This window comes from Balaenoptera acutorostrata, chromosome 13 (genome assembly GCF_949987535.1).
Source record: "Balaenoptera acutorostrata chromosome 13, mBalAcu1.1, whole genome shotgun sequence".
NCBI classification, from domain to species: Eukaryota; Metazoa; Chordata; class Mammalia; order Artiodactyla; family Balaenopteridae; genus Balaenoptera; species Balaenoptera acutorostrata.
The window spans coordinates 57314562-57334284 of NC_080076.1; the positions used below are offsets into that span (position 1 = coordinate 57314562).

Here is a 19723-nt window from a genome sequence, read left to right on the forward strand (position 1 = left end):
AGCTTGAGGTGATCTATTTCCTAGGTTGCTCAGAATGATGGCATCCCAGAAACAACACGGACTTACTCATGGTTGTGAAAAAATGCCTTTTTTGTTTTGGTGAATGTAAAAAAAAAAACCCCAAAACCCAACAACAAGAATTTACGTATGTATTTACACATACAGACAAAAACAAATAAACCCAGCATGGTCCTTGGGCATTATAGGTTAAAAATAATAAATGTAAATTCTGATTGAGTAACGACTATGGAAATTTTTCTAACATTTTAGAAAAGCTGTTCTCTGATGCAGAGAAAATAATAAACCATGGTATCAAATGTTCTGTTCTGATAAATGAAGCAACTACAGAAAGTTTTATTTATTCAAAGTAACCAGTGCTTTTGATAGAAAAAAAATAAAAACAAGAACAACTCAACAATTCCCTTAATACTACTCAAAATGAACACATCAAACTTGATTTTCATTAGAATGTAGTTATTTTTCATACTAATAAGTCATAAACCAAGACCAGATTTTTGTATGTATGTAAACAATTATTGATCATCTTCTGGACGAGAATGCCAACTTTGTCTCCCTTTGTAAAAAGCAATTAAAATTTGACAACACTTCATGTTTGCCTCTTCTACAGCACCGAGTCTGCCTCATCTGCATCTTTCCGTTTCATGAGAAATATTAATTATCCACTGCTGTATGTAACACTAGTTATTTGCTCAGGATCAAGACCACTGGCAAAGCATCTTGGCAAAGCAGAATCTCTTTTCTTCTTTGATTTGCTGTCATCAGATTCACTGTCAGATAAAGATTTTACTTTTGTGCCATCTTTTTCTTTACTGGCTTTTTCAGAATTAAGAAATACTTTAACTTTGGATGATCTGAATTTTCTTCCAGTTTTCAAGTATTGTTAGCACCTGTCAATCTCTTCCACTGAAGGATATACACCACCTTCCCATTCATTACACATCAGTCCAATATTTCTTTCCATCACAAAACCTTCAGGCTCTACCTCTTTGACTCATTTTACTCTTTTCTATTCTGTTTCTTTCCCAATTTTTGCAACACAGTTTTATTGGAGGAGTTTTTAAATTGTGGAGTTGAAGGGCTGTTATTCACTCTCTCCCAGGAGGAGGGCCGTGAGGAGTTGTACAAGAGGCCACTAAGTTTGGGAGTATGTTGTTTTGCAGCAAGAGATAACTGATACAGGGATTCTTAAATATTTATACTCTATACGATAAGATGGCTAATGAAAAGAAAAATTATTAGTCAGTTAAAGAGAACTAATTGTGGCACTGGGTCATTTCAAACTCTTATTTATTTGTGATGAAAATTAAAGAACAAACATCGATAAGAAAAAAACCAAGGACCTACCGTATAGCACGGAGAACTATATTCAATATCTTGAAATAACCTATAATGGAAAACAATGTGAAAAAGAATATATATATATATCAATATGTATAACTGAATCACTTTGCTGTACACCTGAAACTAACACAACATTGTAAATCAACTATAATTTAAAAAAAAACGAAAAACAAACATCATCTTTCTTTGCTGAAAAAGTTATCTGGGGAGTTTCTCTCTGAGAACAAAGGCTGACTGGCAAACGTTTCAGACTGCCAAACTGCCACAGAAGACAGTGATTCAGAGTTGACCTCTCAACAAGATACATATCTGTGTTTCCACCAATAGTTGCCTGTAATATTGTAGAACACTTCTCTGGCAGCATTTTGGATCTCTCCTCAGTGAGATTATCTTTAAATCTCTTCTAAAGACATACAAAGAGTTTCTGTTTGTACCCATGCATTTACATAATTTAGTATTATAGAGAAATGAGAAATTGTCCTGATGATGAACTTCTAGCTCTAGTCCCAATTTGATGAAATAGGCAATTCATTTCACTCATTAAGATACAAAAACCTTTTTTTTTTTTTGTCATTTAAATCAAACACCATTATATAATGGACTATAACAAAAAGTTCACTTGAATTTGAAAGGTAAAATGTGAGAGGTCAAAGAAATCCCATAGGAGTCGGGGTTACTTTGGTCTCAGCTTTCCCTCATATCTCCCTTCAGGAACATGAATGGCATTTGGCCACATCTGGCCTCTTCCCAGTTTTATCTTCCACCATCTAATGTTCCATTCTCCCCACTTCCAGCCCTTATTATTTATGCTCCTCCCAAACACATGCCTTCACACTTTTGTTCCAACTGTGTGTTCCACCTTTAATACCTTATATGTCTAGCCAAACACGCACACACGCGCACACACACACACACACACACACACACACACACACACCCTACGATTCTGGAGCATCTTTATTTGGACAAGCAAATCTAGGTTTCTAACATACACCAATGATTAGTCTACCCATGTAATTAACCATGAAGGTTTTGGCAAACCTAGTAAAACGGAAAATATACTTTATCACCCAAACTTTTGAAGAATCAAAAAAATCCCCCAGTCTTAGTGAATTTACGTGTCACTCTCAAGCACAAAATATTCACTAAATAATTTAAGACCTGGAGAGTAAATGACTAAACCTAGTCGTCTAACAATGACATTATTTGTTGTTGAGTTAGGGCACTACAGGCCAGGATAAGGATATTTAATGAAGCGCAATAAAGGCTGTTACCGAAAGCGTAGTGCATGTTAAGCCCTTTGCGAACATCATTTAACTTATTCCTAACAACTCTGTGGCATAGGCGTGCTTGTGCACGATTCTCAGCCGCGTGTTGGCGGTGGTGGAGGGGAGGCATGTGCATCACATGAAAAGCTGCTCAACATCACTAATTATTAGAGAAATGCAAATCAGAACTATAATGAGGTATCACCTCCCACTGGTCAGAATGGGCATCATCAGAAAATCTACAAACAACAAATGCTGGAGAGGGTGTGGAGAAAAGGGAACCCTCTTGCACTGTTGGTGGGAATGTAAATTGATACAGCCACTATGGAGAACAGTATGGAAGTTCCTTAAAAAACTAAAAATAGAACTACCATACACCCAGCAATCCCACTATTGGGCATACACCAGGAGAAAACCATCATTCAAAAAGAGACATGCACCCCAATGTTCATTGCAGCACTATTTACAATAACCAGGTCATGGAAGCAAGCTAAGTGTCCATCGAAAGATGAATGGATAAAGATGTGGCACATATATACAATGGAATATTAATCAGCCATAAAAAGGAACAAAATTGGGTCATTTGTAGAGACGTGGATAGACCTAGAGACTGTCATACAGAGTGAAGTAAAGACAAAAATATCGTATATTAACGCATATATGTGGAATCTAGAAAAATGGTACAGATGAGCCGGTTTGCAAGGCAGAAATAGAGACACAGATGTAGAGAACAAACATATGGACACCAAGGGGGGAAAGCGGCAGGGGGTGGGGGTGGTGGTGTGATGAATTGGGAGATTGGGATTGACATGTATACACTAATATGTATAAAATAGATTAATAGAACCTCCTGTATTAAAAAAAAAAAGCCCTTTGCGAACATTTTTTAACTTATTCCTAACAACTCTGTGGCATAGGGGGTGCTTGTGCACGATTCCCAGACGCGTGGTGGCGGCGGCGTTGGATAGGCGTGTACACCGGGCAGATATGGTCGCCGGGACCCTTGGAGGCCGCGGCGACGTCACAGAACCTCGGTGGGGAGGTTCTCCGGGCCCCGCTTTGTCTCGGAGGTCCACGCCGCGGCCCACACATAACCACTAGGAAATGGGACTGAAAAAGTGGCTCAGGGTCTCTCGGCGTCGTTTTTTTCCGTGTGGGCACCCACGTGCTCGTGGCGGGGGCAGGTCCACACCGCGAGGCCCGCGGGCCTGGCGCTTCCCACCGCCGCGTTCACGCGACCTGGTCCTGAGGTCGCAACCGTGGCCGCGGCGCCAGGAGCTCGAAGCCGGATAGGCTCGGTCGGGGTTATGGAGAGGCGGGAAGGTACCAGGACCCTCTGGGATGGGAGAAAACAGTCCCTCGGAAGACTCTACCCGCCGCTCGCGGGATAGGCTCTCCCGCCTCGGATACCGGGTCGTTCCCTCAGAGCGGCACCGCCCGCTAGGGACCGCGCTTCCCTCCAACTTCGCTAGGGCGAAAGGGGCGGGCCCCGGTCAGCGGGCTCCGAAGCCCCACCCCGGCCCGCGCGGCCTGCCGGATTCGCCCCGCCTCCTGCGCGCCGCCGGCGGCCCCTCTTCTTCCTGCGCCACAGCTACAGGCGGCGGGCCTGGTTGCGGGTAGCGCTGCGACCTCGCCTGGGCGACAGCGGGCGCGGGTCCCGGCCCTGCGAGGAGCGCGCAGCGCGCCCCCTCCTCTGCGGGAGCGGCGGGCCGCGGAAGTGACGTGGTGCACGGGTAGGAGCTCGTTCGAATCGGTTCCCGGGTGATCCTCGCGACTGCGGCTGGTCCGCCACCGCCGCCGTCGCCGAGGGAGGAGCTGAGTGCGCCGGGGTAGAGGCCTTGCGCCGCCCCGGGGGCTGGAGCTGAAGCCGCCGCGCGGAGCCTGTACCTCGGCCTTTAGCGCGACGGCCGCAGGAGTCGGCGTTGCTGTTTTCTCTCCTCTTCCCCAATATGGCAGCGGCGGGCGGCGGCGGGCCCTCGGTGGGGACCGGAGAGGGCGGCGGAGGCGACGGCTACAGGACGGTGTACTTGTTTGACCGGCGAGAGAAGGAGTCGGAGCTCGGGGACCGGGCGCTGCAGGTCACGGAGCGCTCGGACTTCGCGGCATTCCGCGCCTCAGTGTGTCAGGTACGCTAAGGAGGGATGCGCGGGTAGAGTTGAGGTTGGGAGGGTGACGAGAAGCCCAAGTTGCTCACCGGGGGCAATAAACCTGTCACCCGGCCCCGGTCCTGCGGCCTTGGCTTCTCCCTCCCGGGTGCCCGCCATGCCCGAGGCGGGCGGGGAAGCCTGGGGCCGGTCCGGGCGCCGGCCTCGGAGTGCGGAGCCGGCGGGTCGGTGGGCCTCCCTCTGCCCCGGCCCTGTTTCGGGGGTCGCGCCGCCCAGGCTTTGGTACCGCGGGTTTCATGGGCCCGGGGCGACCTTAGCACTCTGAGGCCGTGCAGCTCTTCTTCCAGTCGGGAAAGCCACTTATGTCTCTTTCGGGTGGAACTTTTGTTTTGTTTTTTGTTTTTTTTTTAAAGAAGAGAGCGGAGTTCTCCCCGATGGCTCTGTTAGGAGTGTTGTGATAGTTAGAAGTTGTGAAATTCCTGGAGTCAATTTTCCTCAGGTTCGTTCAGTGATGCAGTAATTTCCCGGGTCGTTCTGTCAAGAAGGCTTGCAGGCCCGCCCTGGCGGGGTCCTTCCGTAGTGGAAACACTTGACCTAGAGAGCTTCGCAGGTGGAGCTGCCCTTCTGGTTTCCTGCACCCCCCAGCCCCCTGGGAGTTCCTGAACCACTCAAAGGGTGTCCAAGGGTATCTGCGGAACACCAAAGGACCTGTATACTCCCTGTACTAGTTTGCTTTAAAAGTTAATGACTATATAGGCAAAGTCCTACTTTAAACTGGGAAGTCTTTTCTAGATCTGAGATGTTGCTGGTGCTCGAGCTTCAAAGAAGGGGTATTGTCGTGAGCTGCATTAACCACTTGGGGCTCTTTTTAAGCGATAGAGAACACTTAGCTTCCAAGGAGAAAGGACTTGGTGTGAAGCACTGTTTTAACTTGAGCAGGCTGATGTTTTTAGTGCTGTTAACTCTGTATACTAGTTGCTGAAATAATTGAAATCAAGACTCAGGGGAAAAAACGACTTGAGAGGAAGGACTTTGATTTGTTCTGTATTCCCAGCGTCTGGAATTGTGCCTGGCACGTAGTAAATGGCCAAATTAGAATGGAGACAAAATTTTATAAACTCAAAAGTTCATTCTGTGTATGGATATAGCAGATTCCCATGTCTTTGAAAAGTGAATGAATGAATGCTCTTTTTTTTTTGATGAATGTTTTATATTCATCAGGGAAAGGAAACTCATGTTTATTATTTTTGTAGTTGATTATATAAAATATTTATATTGATTATATGTAAATGATTTAAAGTCATGACATATAAAAATGATTTTAAACTATCAGCACATTAAAGAAAATAAGGAACCAGAGGGAAAAAAGTAAACCCTTTTACTCACTGTGAAATTTGTAACCACTGTTAGCACTTGGAGTTATTTCTTTGTATCCTTACCCTCACCCCCCATTTTTAAATAACCGTAATACATGTCTATATTCCATTTTTTTCACTTAATATTGTCAGTATTTTTCTGTTTTAACGCAAGTCTTCGTAAACGAAGTGGTCTGTTTTGTACCACTGTTTACATAACCAGATCTCTCTTTTTTGTTGACATTTACATTACCTTCAATTTTAAGCAATACCATGATAAACATGTTTGAATGCATGGTCTTTTTTTTTGGAGATTTATTTTATTTTATTTATTTATTTATTTATTTTTTTTAAAGGATTTTCTTTCTTTCTTTCTTTCTTTATTTATTTATTTATTTTTGGCTGTGTTGGGTCTTCGGTTCGTGCGAGGGCTTTCTCCAGTTGCGGCAAGCGGGGGCCACTCTTCATCGCGGTGCGCGGGCCTTTCTCTATCGCAGCCCCTCCCGTTGCGGGGCACAGGCTCCAGACGCGCAGGCTCAGCAATTGTGGCTCACGGGCCCAGCTGCTCCGTGGCATGTGGGATCTTCCCAGACCAGGGCTCGAACCCGTGTCCCCTGCATTAGCAGGCAGATTCTCAACCACTGCGCCACCAGGGAAGCCCTATTTTGTTTTTATTTTTTAGTTTAAACTTTTTTTTCCTCCTTTTTTTAAAACATTGAAGTATAGTTGATTTACAATGTCATGTTAGTTTCAGGTGTACAGCACAGTGATTAAGTTACATATATATATATATTTTCTTTTAAAAATTCTTTCCTCTTATATGCATAGTCTTTTATGTCTTTATTTTTCTTTGGTTTAGACTCTTAGAAGTGAAATTCCTGGATCAAAGGTCAGGAATATTTTTAAAGCTCTTGATACGTATTTTTAAATTGTTTTTCAGAAGGGTTGTACAAATTTACCCTCCCTGTAGAAATAATTCTCCCATGTGAGAAGTGTCAGTAAGTCTGCTACATATATAGGGGAAGTGTATTAACCTCTTATTACGGAAGTGGAAACTCACTTTTGGAGATGGTGACTCACTTAAGTCAAACAGATAGTACAAAAATTAGAATTCAAACCCAGAAGTCAAGTTCTTTTTGTTATTCCACTCAGCCTCAAATGATGTTCTGTGTTATGGGGAACAGATATATTCATTCCATTCCTTCAATATTTTAACAAGGAAAATATTTTCTTTGACTGATTCTTTTCCTCTCCTTTCCACTTTTTCCTGCTGTAACAGAGAAGGTTAAATTTGATTAGAAGTGGGAGGGAAGAACTAGTAAAAAAAAAAAGGAAGGCTAACTTTTTTTTTTTTTTGAGAGTTTAAAACATCATTAGATTATGCCACCTAATCCCATAACTTTGTCCCCATTACAGACATGAAGAACTGAAATAAGTTACTGAATGAAGTCTGAGTTTATACAGTTCATGAGCAGTGAAACTGGGATTGGAATCTAGGTCTGTTTGATTCTAAAGCTTGTATTTTTTTTAAAACAATCTCCACAATGTCCACACTATTTACTAAAGCCTTCATTTTCCTTTTTAGGGGAAGAGGCAGATAGTGCACTAAATTAAAGTTTTTCATTAAAACTGAAAACAAACTAATAAGTGTTTGTAGTGCTAAAAAGTATTATGGGTCCTAAACTGTTATTTGGGGAAAGCGCACTTTGTAGAAAAGAGGAGCAATCAAGAGGAAGGAAGAGGAAAAGGTGGATTTGGCAGAAGCCCTTACACCTGTGATAAGCAGTTATTGACTCACTTGAGCCCTTGTGACCTTGCAGAATCAAAGATTAGAAAATAACTTATTTGGCTAATTCTTAATATGCCCAAGCATTAAGTCCCATATGTGCAAACCCTCCTCTCCACCCCTAATTTTGAGGAAATGCCTATTTCTTCTCTTGTGTGGTTCCACTATTCCTTGTCACCCTTCTATAGCACTTGTTATACCATCATACTTAAAAAATAGTCTCTGCTTCTTGAGGGTAGGAGCCTTACCTAATAGTTGGTTTATAGCTATTTAGTTAAATGAATCAATCTGTTCCTTCAAAAAAAATTTGTACGTAAGGTATATTATGTTAAAAATTCCAAAAGATGAAAAGAAAAAAGGTAAAAGAAGGTAGATGTAGGAAAGAGTAGAATAGTAACCTGAGGAGAACTAATAAATGGAAGTTCATTTGATTAAAGCATATACCAGTGCTGAGGCATGAAATCAGCTTTGAGTTTCTTAAGGGTCGAAACAAAGAAGGAAAGGTAATTGATACAAAATCCACAATGTCTATAAAATAAAAACATTCCAACTGCTAACGATGCAAACCTTTGATTTGAGAAAAATTTCTCCCTAGATTCCTCACAAATCCTGATAAAATGGGCAACATTCTTAGAGATAGGAGAGGCTCTTCTTGTCTTGTCTTTTAATGCAAGGTACGCTATGTGTTGTTTAGGGTATTGCAGCCTGCTTTAAGCAGTTACCACCCAAATTTTTGTAGAGATTTCTCGCTCAAGTGCAATATGGGTGTTCCTGGTTTTGGTGTGGTTCAGGGACAGAACAATTGGATATAATACCAAAGCACATCATTAAAGGCTAGTTTTTTGTTCAGAGAGATGCATTGAACTATATAACTTCTGAGTGACCTAATCCATTGATAAAGTTTAAAGTATTCAGGATTTTATGGACTACAAGTTAGTTAGCTCTTCATAAATATTTCTTAAAATTGGCTTTTGAGAGAAGTTGGGCAGCAGATAGTTTGAAGCTAACCTAAAGACATGTAGGGCTGGTACTTTGGAAGATCCATGTGCTTTAACATTAACCCAGAAAAAGGTGTAATTGAAGTGCTCTTATAAAAATGAAAAAGCCCAGGGTTTCCCGGGTGGCGCAGTGGTTGAGAATCTGCCTGCCAATGCGGGGGACACAGGTTCGAGCCCTGGTCTGGGAAAATCCCACATGCCACGGAGCAACTAGGCCCGTGAGCCACAATTACTGAGCCTGCGCGTCTGGAGCCTGTGCTCCGCAACAAGAGAGGCCGCGATGGTGAGAGGCCCGCACACCGCGATGAAGAGTGGCCCCCGGTCTCCGCAACTAGAGAAAGCCCTCACACAGAAACGAAGACCCAACACAGCCAAAAATAAGTAAATAAATAAATAATTAAAAAAAAAAAAGAAAAGAAAAAGCTCAGTCACAACTCTTGCCCAAATAGAATGTCATCCTGCTTTCATATAGAGAAAGGCAGAGGAAATGTATCTGTATTCAAGGCCAAGTGAGTACAGATACACGAAAGACTTTAGTTTACGTCTGATAAGATAGATTTTTAGACCAAAAATATGGAGAGAGAAGAGTATGACATCTTGAATAAAAGCATAATGAATAATGTAAAAATATTTAATTTATGTTTGTCGAATACCAGAGCTATAAAATATTTAGAGAAGTTATGAATTTGAGAAATAATTTTTATAAAGGATTATAGATAAAGCAGAGAAAAAAGATAGCTTATGTATCTTAATTGAATAATAAAATTATGGAGAGATTGTGTGAAATATATATAAATACTTTTCAGATGTACATAGATCTTAAAAATTCAATTTAATTATAAAAATATGTATTTTTTTCTACAGGATATGTAACCACATGATCTAACAGTTGGGACATTGTAGAAATAAAGTAGTAAAGAACTGAGAAATAAAGACTGTCTTGATTATACAAAACCCTAAGATCTGTGAAGACAATTTTTATTTCTGTAAACAAATAGAATCTTTTCCCCATCAGTTTATGTCTATAGCTTCATTTCTCTTGGGTGGAATTGCATAGGATATGAGTATTTTTAGTTTTACTAAAGTATACCAAATTGCTTTGCAATATGGTTGTACTGACTTTCGGGCCTATCCGAAATGTGTAAGGTCCACCTTTCCTATATGGAAGCCTATACTTTATTTTTTTATCCTTCAAAATATGGCTGTCTTTTTAGTAGAACTTTTTAAAAAATTGAAGTATAGTTGATTTACAATGTTAGTTTCAGGTGTAGAGCAAACTGACTCATATATACACACACACACACACACACACACACACACACTTTTTTAGATTCTTTTCCGTTGTAGGTTATTACAAGATATTGAATATAGTTCCCTGTGCTATACAGTAGGTTCTTGTTGTTTTTCTATTTTATATACAGTAGTGTGTATCTGTATTTTTTTTTTTCTTTTTTTTGGGCTATGCGTCTTGCGGGTAGTTCCCTAACCAGGGATTGAACCTGGGCCACCACAGTGAAAGTGCCGAATCCTAACCACTGGACCACCAGGGAATTCCCTAGTAGTGTGTATCTGTTAATCCCAAACTCCTTATTTATCCCCCCTGCCCTGCTTTCCCCTTTGGTAACCCCAAGTTTGTTTCCTATGTTTGTGAGTCTGTTTCTGTTTTGTAAATAAGTTCATTTGTATCTTTTTTTAGATTCCACATGTAAGTGATATATGATATTTGTCTTTCTCTGTCTTACTTCACTTCGTATGATAATCTCTAGGTCCATCCATGTTGCTGCAAACAGCATTATTTCATTCTTTTTTATGTCTGAGTACTATTCCATTATGTGTGTGTGTGTACACACACACACACACACCCCACATCTTCTTTATCCATTCATCTGTTGATGGAAATTTAGGTTGCTTCCATGTCTTGGCTATGGTAAATAGTGCTGGAATGAACATTGGGGTGTGTGTATCTTTTCGAATTAGAGAGTTTGTCTTTTCCAGGTATATTCCCAGGAGTGGGATTGGGATTGCTGGATCTTATGGTAACTCTTTAATTTTTAAAGGAACCTCCATACTCTTCTCCATAGGAGCTGTACCAGTTTACATTCCCACCAACAGTGTGGAGGGTTCCCTTGTCTTCACACCCTCTCCAGCGTCAATATTTGTAGACTTTTTGATGATGGCCATTCTGACCAGTGTGAGAGGATACCTCATTCTAGTTTTGTTTTGTTTTTTTTAAATTTGTTTATTATTATTATTATTTTTTGGGCTGCATTGGGTCTTCGTTGTTGCATGCGGGCTTTCTCTAGTTGTGGCGAGCAGGGGCTACTCTTCATTGCAGTGCATAGGCTTCTCATTGCAGTGGCTTCTCTTGTTGTGGAGCACGGGCTCTAGGTGCACGGGCTTCAGTAGTTGTGGCACGCAGGCTCAGTAGTTGTGGCTCGTGGGCTCTAGAGTGCAGGCTCAGTAGTTGTGGCGCACGGGCTTAGTTGCTCCGCGGCATGTGGGGTCTTCCCAGACCAGGGCTCAAACCTGTGTCCCCTGCATTGGCAGGTGGATTCTTAACCACTGCATCACCAGGGAAGTCCCTCATTCTAGTTTTGATTTGCATTTCTCTGGTGATTAGTGCCATTGAGCATCTTTTCAGGTGCCTGTTGACTGTCTGTCTGTCTCTCTTTGTAGAAATGTCTATTTAGGTCTTCTGTCCATTTTTAAATTTTTTTTTTTTATATTGAGCTGTATGAGCTATTTGTGTATTTTGGAAATTAAGCCCTTGTTGGTTGCTTCATTTGCAAATATTTTCTCCCATTCCGTAGGTTGTCTTTTTGGTTTGTTTATGGTTTCCTTTGCAGTGCAAAGGCTTTTAAGTTTAATTAGGCCCCATTTGTTTATTTTTGCTTTTGTTTCCATTACTTTAGGAGACAGAGCCAAAAAAAGTATTGCTGTGATTTATGTCAGAGTGTTCTGCATATGTTTTCCTCTAGGAGTTTTATAGTATCCGGTCTTACATTTAGGTCTTTAAACCATTTTGAGTTTATTTTTGTATATGGTGTTAGAGAATCTTCTAATTTCATTCTTTTACATGTAGCTGTCCAGTTTTCCCAGCACCACTTATTGAGGAGACTGTCTTTTGTCCACTGTATATTCTTGCCTCCTTTGTCTCAGGTTAATTGACCATAAGTGTGTGGATTTATTTCTGGGCTTTCATCCTGTTCCATTGAGCTATGTGTCTGTTTTTGTGCCAGTACCATACTGTTTTGATTACTGTAGCTTTGTAGTATAGTCTGAAGTCAGGAAGTGTGAATCTTCCACTCTGTTCTTCTTTCTCAAGATTGTTTTGGCTATTTAGGATCTTTGTGTTTGCATACAATTTTTAAAATTATTTGTTCTAGTACTGTGAAGAATCCCATTGGTAATTTGATAGCGATTTCACTGAGCCTGTAGATTGCTTTGGGTAGTATGGTCATTTTAACAAAATTGATTCTTCCAATCCAAGAACAAGGTATACCTTTCCATCTGTTTGTTCATCTTCAGTTTCTTTCATCAGTGTCTTATAGTTTTCAGAGTACAGGTGTTTTGCCTCCTTAGGTAGGTTTATTCCTAGGTTGTTTTGTTTTGTTTTGTTTTGTTGATGCGATGGTAAATGGGATTGTCTCCTTGTCTTTCTGATAGTTTGTTGTTAGTGTATAGAAATGCAACAGAGTCCTGTATATTAATTTTGTATCCTGCAACTTTACTGAATTAATTGATGAGCTCTAGTAGTTTTCTAGTGGCATCTTTAGTATTTTCTATGTATAGTATCATGTTATCTGCAAACAGTGACAATTTTACTTGTTCTTTTCCAATTTGGATTCCTTTCATTTCTTTTTCTTCACTGATTGCTGTGTCTAGGACTTTCAAAACTATGTTGAATAAAAGTGGTGTGAGTGGGCATCCTTGTCTTGTTCCTGATCTGAGAGGAAATGGTTTCAGCTCTTCGCCGTTGAGTATGATGTTAGCTGTGAGTTTGTCATATACGGATTTTATTGTGTTGAGGTATGTTCCCTCTGTGCCCACTTTCTGGAGAGTTTTTATCATAAATGGATTTTGAATTTTATCAAAAGCTTTTTCTGCATCTATTGAGATGATCATATGGTTTTTATTCTTCAGTTTGTTGATGTGGTGTATCACATTGATTTGTTGATACTGAAAAATTCTTTCATCCCTGGGTTAAATTCCACTTCATCATGTGTGATTCTTTTAATGGAGGCCTATACTTTATATTATCAGGACTTAAATTTTTTGCCAGCCTTGTGGGAATGATAATCAAAGTTTTAATTTTCTCTGATAACTAGGATGAGCATCTTTTCATGTTCTCCAGTTTTTTTCTTTATGGCTTGCACTTCTTGTGTATTTTCAGAAATCATTTCTCTCGCCTCTCAGAATGATTTCCCTATTTTTCCTTTACAATTTTGGATTAAAATGTAGCTGCTTTAGTTCTCTTGGAACTTATTTTTGTGTATGTTGAGATGGGGATTTTAAAAATCTATTTCTGTACAATTAAGTGGTTGTCTCAGTAATATTCATTGAATAGTTTATTCTTTTCTCATCAATCTGTAATGTCATTCCCCTATTTGCCAAGCTCCCTGTGTATGTATGTGTGGGTCTGTTTCAGGGTTCTCTATTCTCTTCCACTGGTCTATAATAGTATATTTTAAGTTAGAAATTCTTCTCATTAAAAGCTTCAAACATACACAAAGAGATAGTAGTATAATGAACCCACGTATAATCATCATCCACATTCAACAGTTTCCAAGTATTTACCATGCTAGCTTCATTTTTGCCTTTTGAAGCATATTCCAGGCCTTAGTTTACCTCACTCCTGTATACTCAACATGCACTTCTATTATCACACCATCAAAATTAACATTTTTAATAGTATTGTTCAGTCCATATTCAGATTTGTTTATCTCAGAAATGTTTTTTTATAGTTGGTTTGTTTAAATCAGGGTCCTTATATTGAACTTGGTTTTTTATGTTTCTTAATTCTTCTAAAATTTAGAGCATTTGAGCAAAGTACCTTCCCCCAGTCTTTTTTGTTTTTCCTGACATTGACTTGTTGAAGAAATCAAGTTGGTTTGTCTCTCGTATTCTACATTCTGGATTTGTCTGTGCTCCTTTATGGTGTAATTTAGCTTGTTCTAACTCAACATATCCTATAAACTAGAAGTTATTTTTAAAGGCTTATAATTAAGATTTAGGTTCAGCTTCTTTGGGGTAGGGAAGCAAAAAATACTTCGTAGGTGGTGCTGGTACTTCGTATTACATCACATCAGGAGGCACATAATGTAAGGCTATTTCACCCACTCTTAGAAATGCTAAGATTGAATTAATGGGATTCAGGTGGTTTCAGCAGGATTCCTTCATAAACAAGTTTTAATTTAAGGTTCATTCATTGATGGTGCTATTCTGATTGCCATTCCTCCTGTATTTATTAGCAGGAATTCTTTGCTTCTCTAATCGATGAGGCAAAAGAACAACTTCGCCTCATCAATTAGAGATATATGGTTACCCTGAAATCTAATTGGTACAAGAAAGCAGGATAAATGCTTTATTCTTTCCCTTTAATTTGTCAGTGTTCAGAGTAAGGAGTTAGTGCCTCAGTTAGTTTCAGTAGTGACCAATAGGGTTTTTAGTATCAGTATTGAAGACTTGAATATCATTAGTCTAGATTTTTTTAGTAATCTTCTGTGTAAGGTTGGTCTAGATTAACTAGTTCATCATTACCTGAAACGGAAGTAAGGATGCTAACACTTTGTTTCCTGTTGTAGTTTTCCCCCATAATTTATGTTGCCTTAATTTTTTAAAGTTATACTTTTGGAAGGGGTTATAATAGTTAAAAAGATTCTTTATGCAGATACCCTGCATAGTGTGGCTATACTTACCTCAGTGTTATAAAATATTAACCTCTATTTTCTTCTAGTACTTTTGTTTTTGCATATTTAAATATTTAATATATATGAACATAAGTGTTATGTTAATACTTTGCTCCAAATAAGTTTACTTATATATTGACATAAAATTATATGTTTTTTGTCTAAGAGAGCCCTGCTGATGTTAAACCCTTTCAAAGTGTTCAATTAATCACTTGTGTTCCTAGGTGACGTATAATAGCAGAAGAATCTAGGTAATTTGTAGTTAGATTTGTGGTTAATTATGCAAAGGCAAAATTTAAAAACATTAAGACATATTTCTCAAATAAATGTAGCACTGTTAGAAGATTATAATATCCTTATCAATATTTTCATATTTTTGTAAACTTGAATTGTGCATTTATTTCCTTTGTATAATAATTGATTTTATTCTATTATTTTGGCTAGACACTTGGCATTTCACCTGAAGAAAAATTTGTTATTACAACAACAAGTAGGAAAGAAATTACCTGTGATAATTTTGGTAAGCAATGTTATGTTTATGCTTTTATATTTAATATGTTCTAGTATATCATAGAGCAATGACTATTTTATGAGATAGATAAGCATCAAAAAACTGTGATGTTTTGGGGATGGGAGAGGAAACTAGCTATACATCCAGTTTGTGCAGAGGTCATATTTTTCAAGCAAGATTATAGGAAAAGAGTTGATATCATCTATGGCTACAGAAGATGAGACCTTGCTCAGCACAACACCTAGCCACAGATCTTCTACTTGGGCCCTTAAGAAGCTAATTCTTGGGCTTCCCTGGTGGTGCAGTGGTTGAGAATCTGCCTGCCAATGCAGGGGACACGGGTTCGAGCCCTGGTCTGGGAAGATCCCACATGCCGCGGAGCAACTGGGCCCGTGAGCCACAACTACTGAGCCTGCGCATCTGGAGCCTGTGCTCCGCAACAAGAGAGGCCGCGATAGTTAGAGGCCCGCGCACCGCAATGAAGAGTGGCCCCCACTTGCCACAACTAGAGAAAGCCCTCGCACAGAAACGAAAGACCCAACACAGCTAAAAATAAATAAATTAATTAATTAATTTAAAAAAAAAAGTGTTTCCTTGATTAAAAAAAAAAAAGAAAGAAGCTAATTCTTCTGACCAACTTGGATTCTTCCATTATCTTTTTTTACTCAGTTATGTTCTAAGACTTGCCAATTTTTCATGCCTGATTCCTTTTTGGATTTAATCATTCTTCTCCATTCATATTGATACCACTTTAATATAGTTCCTCATCTGATTTTCTGTGACAGCTTAACTTAAGAATTGAGTGTTTCAGATGAGTGGAAGTATTTGAACCTATTCCACTGATATTCTTAACAAAACACAACACAGCTGAATTTATAGATGGATCCATTGTTTGGGGATTTGCCCGTATAATTTTTAAAGTCGTTTCATAGATACAGTTTGTATATTCAAAATTATAAATTCATTGTGTTTCAGATGCTAGCTTAGTACTTAAGATGTTACCTCTTGATTACAGATGAAACTGTTAAAGATGGAGTCACTCTGTACCTGCTACAGTCAGTCAATCAGTTACTACTAACAGCTACAAAAGAACGAATTGACTTCCTACCTCACTATGACACATTGGTTAAAAGTGGCATGTATGAATATTATGCAAGTGAAGGACAAAATCCTTTACGTAAGTATTCCATTTATACTAATTTTGATAAACTATCACTCACCTTTATCCCCTGATCACACATCCTAGTCCTTCACTTTAAAAAAGATCTCTCATTCTACTTTATTCGCAGACTATGATCAGTTTTTGTGAGTGTCCTTACTTCGTCTCTTCATCACAGTGTATTTCTTTTTCTACCTAAGTCATCTTACTTCAGAATAAAGATACCTCTCTTTTAAAACTAATGTAGAATGAGAATTCATTCCTTTTCAACTCATAAGAGGTCTGTACTTATACATCTATCTCCTGTACACTCTCCTTTCCTGATTTATTCTTCCTGGCCTCCTATACACCTCTCCCAGTTGAGAAAATATTTGTTTTACCTTGCACATTTTTTATAGCTGAACAGCACAAGTAAGTGGTTTGTGTTCTTTATCATTTCTTTATCATTTCCTTCCACCTTTACTACTTGCCAGTTTTAATCCTACCTTTGGATTGTTTGCTAGTTGATTTAGAGAATCTTTTCTGTCTGGACCCTGCCAAAGTGTTTAATACTATTTAGATGTTCATTATAAACTTTCTTTTTCTTTTTTTTTTGGCTGTGCTGTGGCTTGTGGGATCTCAGTTCCCCAACCAGGAACCAGGAATTGAACCTGGGCCTTGGCAGTGAAAGCCAGGAATCCTAGCCACTAGACCACCAGGGAACTCCCTGTAAACATTCTTATTAAAAATTTTTTTCATCGTATATGCGTTAGAGTTGGTAGAAAATTAGATAACATAGATAAGCAAAAAGAGCATAAAGAACATCCCTATCTCTACCACCCAGATGTAACTACCACCAACACTTCGGTGTTTATCATTTCAGACCTCTTCATATTGTTTGACTTTTTTTTTTCTTTTTTAATGGTTTTGTATGATGCATCCTTTTTTGTTTTTTTTTTGGCCGCGCCACATGGCTTGTGGGATCTTAGTTAGTTCCCTGACCATGGATTGAACTCGGGCCCTCAGCAGTGAAAGCACAGAGTCCTAACCACTGGACCACCAGGGAATTCCCAATGCATACTTTTTTAACCTACCTTTTTATTTAAAATGTAATGAACATCTTTAATATGCATGTTAATATATGTTTGTTTTAGGGGTTACACAATATTTAGATAACGTAATTTATTTGAACAGTGTACTGTTGTTATTAGACATTCAGGTTATTTCAGTTTTTTTTTTAATTGTTACAAATGACTGAATGTTCTTGTGACTAATTCTTTTTTTTTAATAAATTTATTTAATTTATTTATATATTATTTTTGGCTGCGTTGGGTCTTCGTTGCTGTGCGTGGGCTTTCTCTAGTTGCGGCGATCAGGGGCTACTCTTCGTTGTGGAGCACGGGCTCTAGGCATGCAGGCTTCAGTAGTTGTGGCTCGCGGACTCTAGAGCGCAGGCTCAGTAGTTGTGGCGCACGGGCTTAGTTGATCCGCGGCATGTGGGATCTTCCCAGACCAGGGCTTGAACCCATGTCCCCTGCATTGGCAGGCGGACTCTTAACCACTGCGCCACCAGGGAAGTCCCCCCATCTTCTTAATGTGTCAGTGCTTCAGAGCTTAGTCCTTGGTCCCTTATCTTCTCCTAATTCCTCAACTGGTGATTCCATCCAATCTCATGGCTCTAAATACCATAGTTATGGCAGCGACTACCAAATGGAGGTAGTGAGAAATGGTCATTTTTAGTTAAATATTGAAAATAACGCCAGACTTACCTCCTGAATCCCAGTTTTGTCTATCCACTTGCCCATGTGGCATCTCTACTAGGATATCTAAGATGGGAATATACTACACATAGTTTTCCATCCAAATTAATTTTGGTTCTTTCTAGTTGCTTAAGCCAAAAATCCAGTTGATTCTTCTTTGTCTCATTCAATCTTTCAGAAAATCCTTTTGGCACTATCTTCAGTGTTTATCTTAAAATGAGCATTTCTCTTTACTTCTGTTGGTAACACTAGGTCTGAGGCACCATCATAGATTACCGAGATTATACAGTGGCCTCGTCTCTCTCTTTTCATGCCTGTACACGAAAGGTTTGAGAAGTCAGATTGTTTCACTAAGGGTAAACGCCGAAGTCTTTACAATTGCTTGCATGGTCTTAGAAGCTGTGCTTTGTACCTCTCTGACTTTGTTTCCACAGCTCTTGTTGCTTGTTCATTCCTCTTCACTGCCAGCTTTATTCTCAGCTTAGGACCCTCTGCTTGGATAGCCTCTTTCTCAGTCCCTCACCTCATTCAAGTCTTGTTTATCTATTACCTTCTCAACAAAACTTATCTTGTTCACCCTATTTAAAATTGCAACCTATGTTTCCTCTACATCTCTATGCCAGATAAACCCATGTAAGTTGGAAATATTCTAAGTCAAAAATGCATTTGGTGGGGGGTAAATTACAAGTTTGGGATTAAAATATACACCCTACTATATATAAAATAGATAACCAACAAGGACGTACTATATAGCACAGGGAATTATACTCAATATCTTAAAATAACCTATAATGGAAGAGAATGTAAAAAAAGAATATATATATTTATATATATGAATAACTGAATCACTTTGCTATACACCTGAAACTAACACACCATTGTAAATCAACTATACTTTAATATAAAATAAAAATTAAATTTAAAAAATGCATAGGAGCCATGTGGCAAAATGTTAACAACATGTGAATCTAGGTGAAAGGGTTTATATATCGGCATATTGAATGAATCTTTAATTCTCTGAGGATAAGTTTTTAAATGTATAATCATGGAGTCAGTAGATACATTCATTTTTAAGACTTTTGATATAGATTAATTACCTTCCAGATTGGTTATATGGGTTTTCATTCCTACTGTCATTATATGAATAGGCAGAGAATATCACTGTTTAAACTCCTGCTTTGATTTCTGTGACTTCACATTAAATTCCTGGGTCTTTCCCTGCCTCTGTTTCCTGTGCCTTTGATGCTACTTCTGGTTATTGTTGACTGTATGGTGGATAATTCTTTAAGTCATGTTGATCTTTTTATACTTGAAGTGAACTTACCCAAGTCTAAACTATTCTGTGTCAATGAAGCATTTATCTCTGGCTGTCTTTACTCTCTCCATTAAGCGTAGTCTGTTCCAGCTCTCTGTGGAACACCTCTACTCATTGAGCTTGATATAGTGATAGAGTATCGCATCTAAAACTGAAGTTTTCTTTCCTCCCTTCTAAATTTTTCTCCTTCTAAATTTTATGGAAAATACGACCATT

The 19723-nt window shown here is 39.1% G+C and overlaps 1 protein-coding gene and 1 pseudogene across 2 annotated transcripts in view; one reads left to right on the forward strand and one right to left on the reverse strand.

Annotated features, from left to right (window-relative positions):
• Positions 1–533: 533 nt before the first annotated feature.
• LOC103007232 (chromobox protein homolog 3-like) lies at positions 534–2760 on the reverse strand (annotated as a pseudogene).
• A 1456-nt stretch (positions 2761–4216) lies between these two features.
• The window catches only part of SMCHD1 (structural maintenance of chromosomes flexible hinge domain containing 1), a 133606-nt gene continuing 118099 nt past the window's right edge, over positions 4217–19723 (forward strand). The window contains exons 1-4 of one of the 2 annotated variants that reach the window (XM_057526927.1): positions 4224–4363; positions 4587–4756; positions 15228–15303; positions 16310–16471. In XM_057526927.1, the coding sequence (XP_057382910.1) occupies positions 16432–16471 (40 nt within the window). In that variant the 5' untranslated portion in view covers positions 4224–4363; positions 4587–4756; positions 15228–15303; positions 16310–16431. Of the gene's footprint in view, positions 4757–15227; positions 15304–16309; positions 16472–19723 lie in introns of both variants that reach the window. The other variant, XM_057526926.1, reaches the window with a different exon arrangement.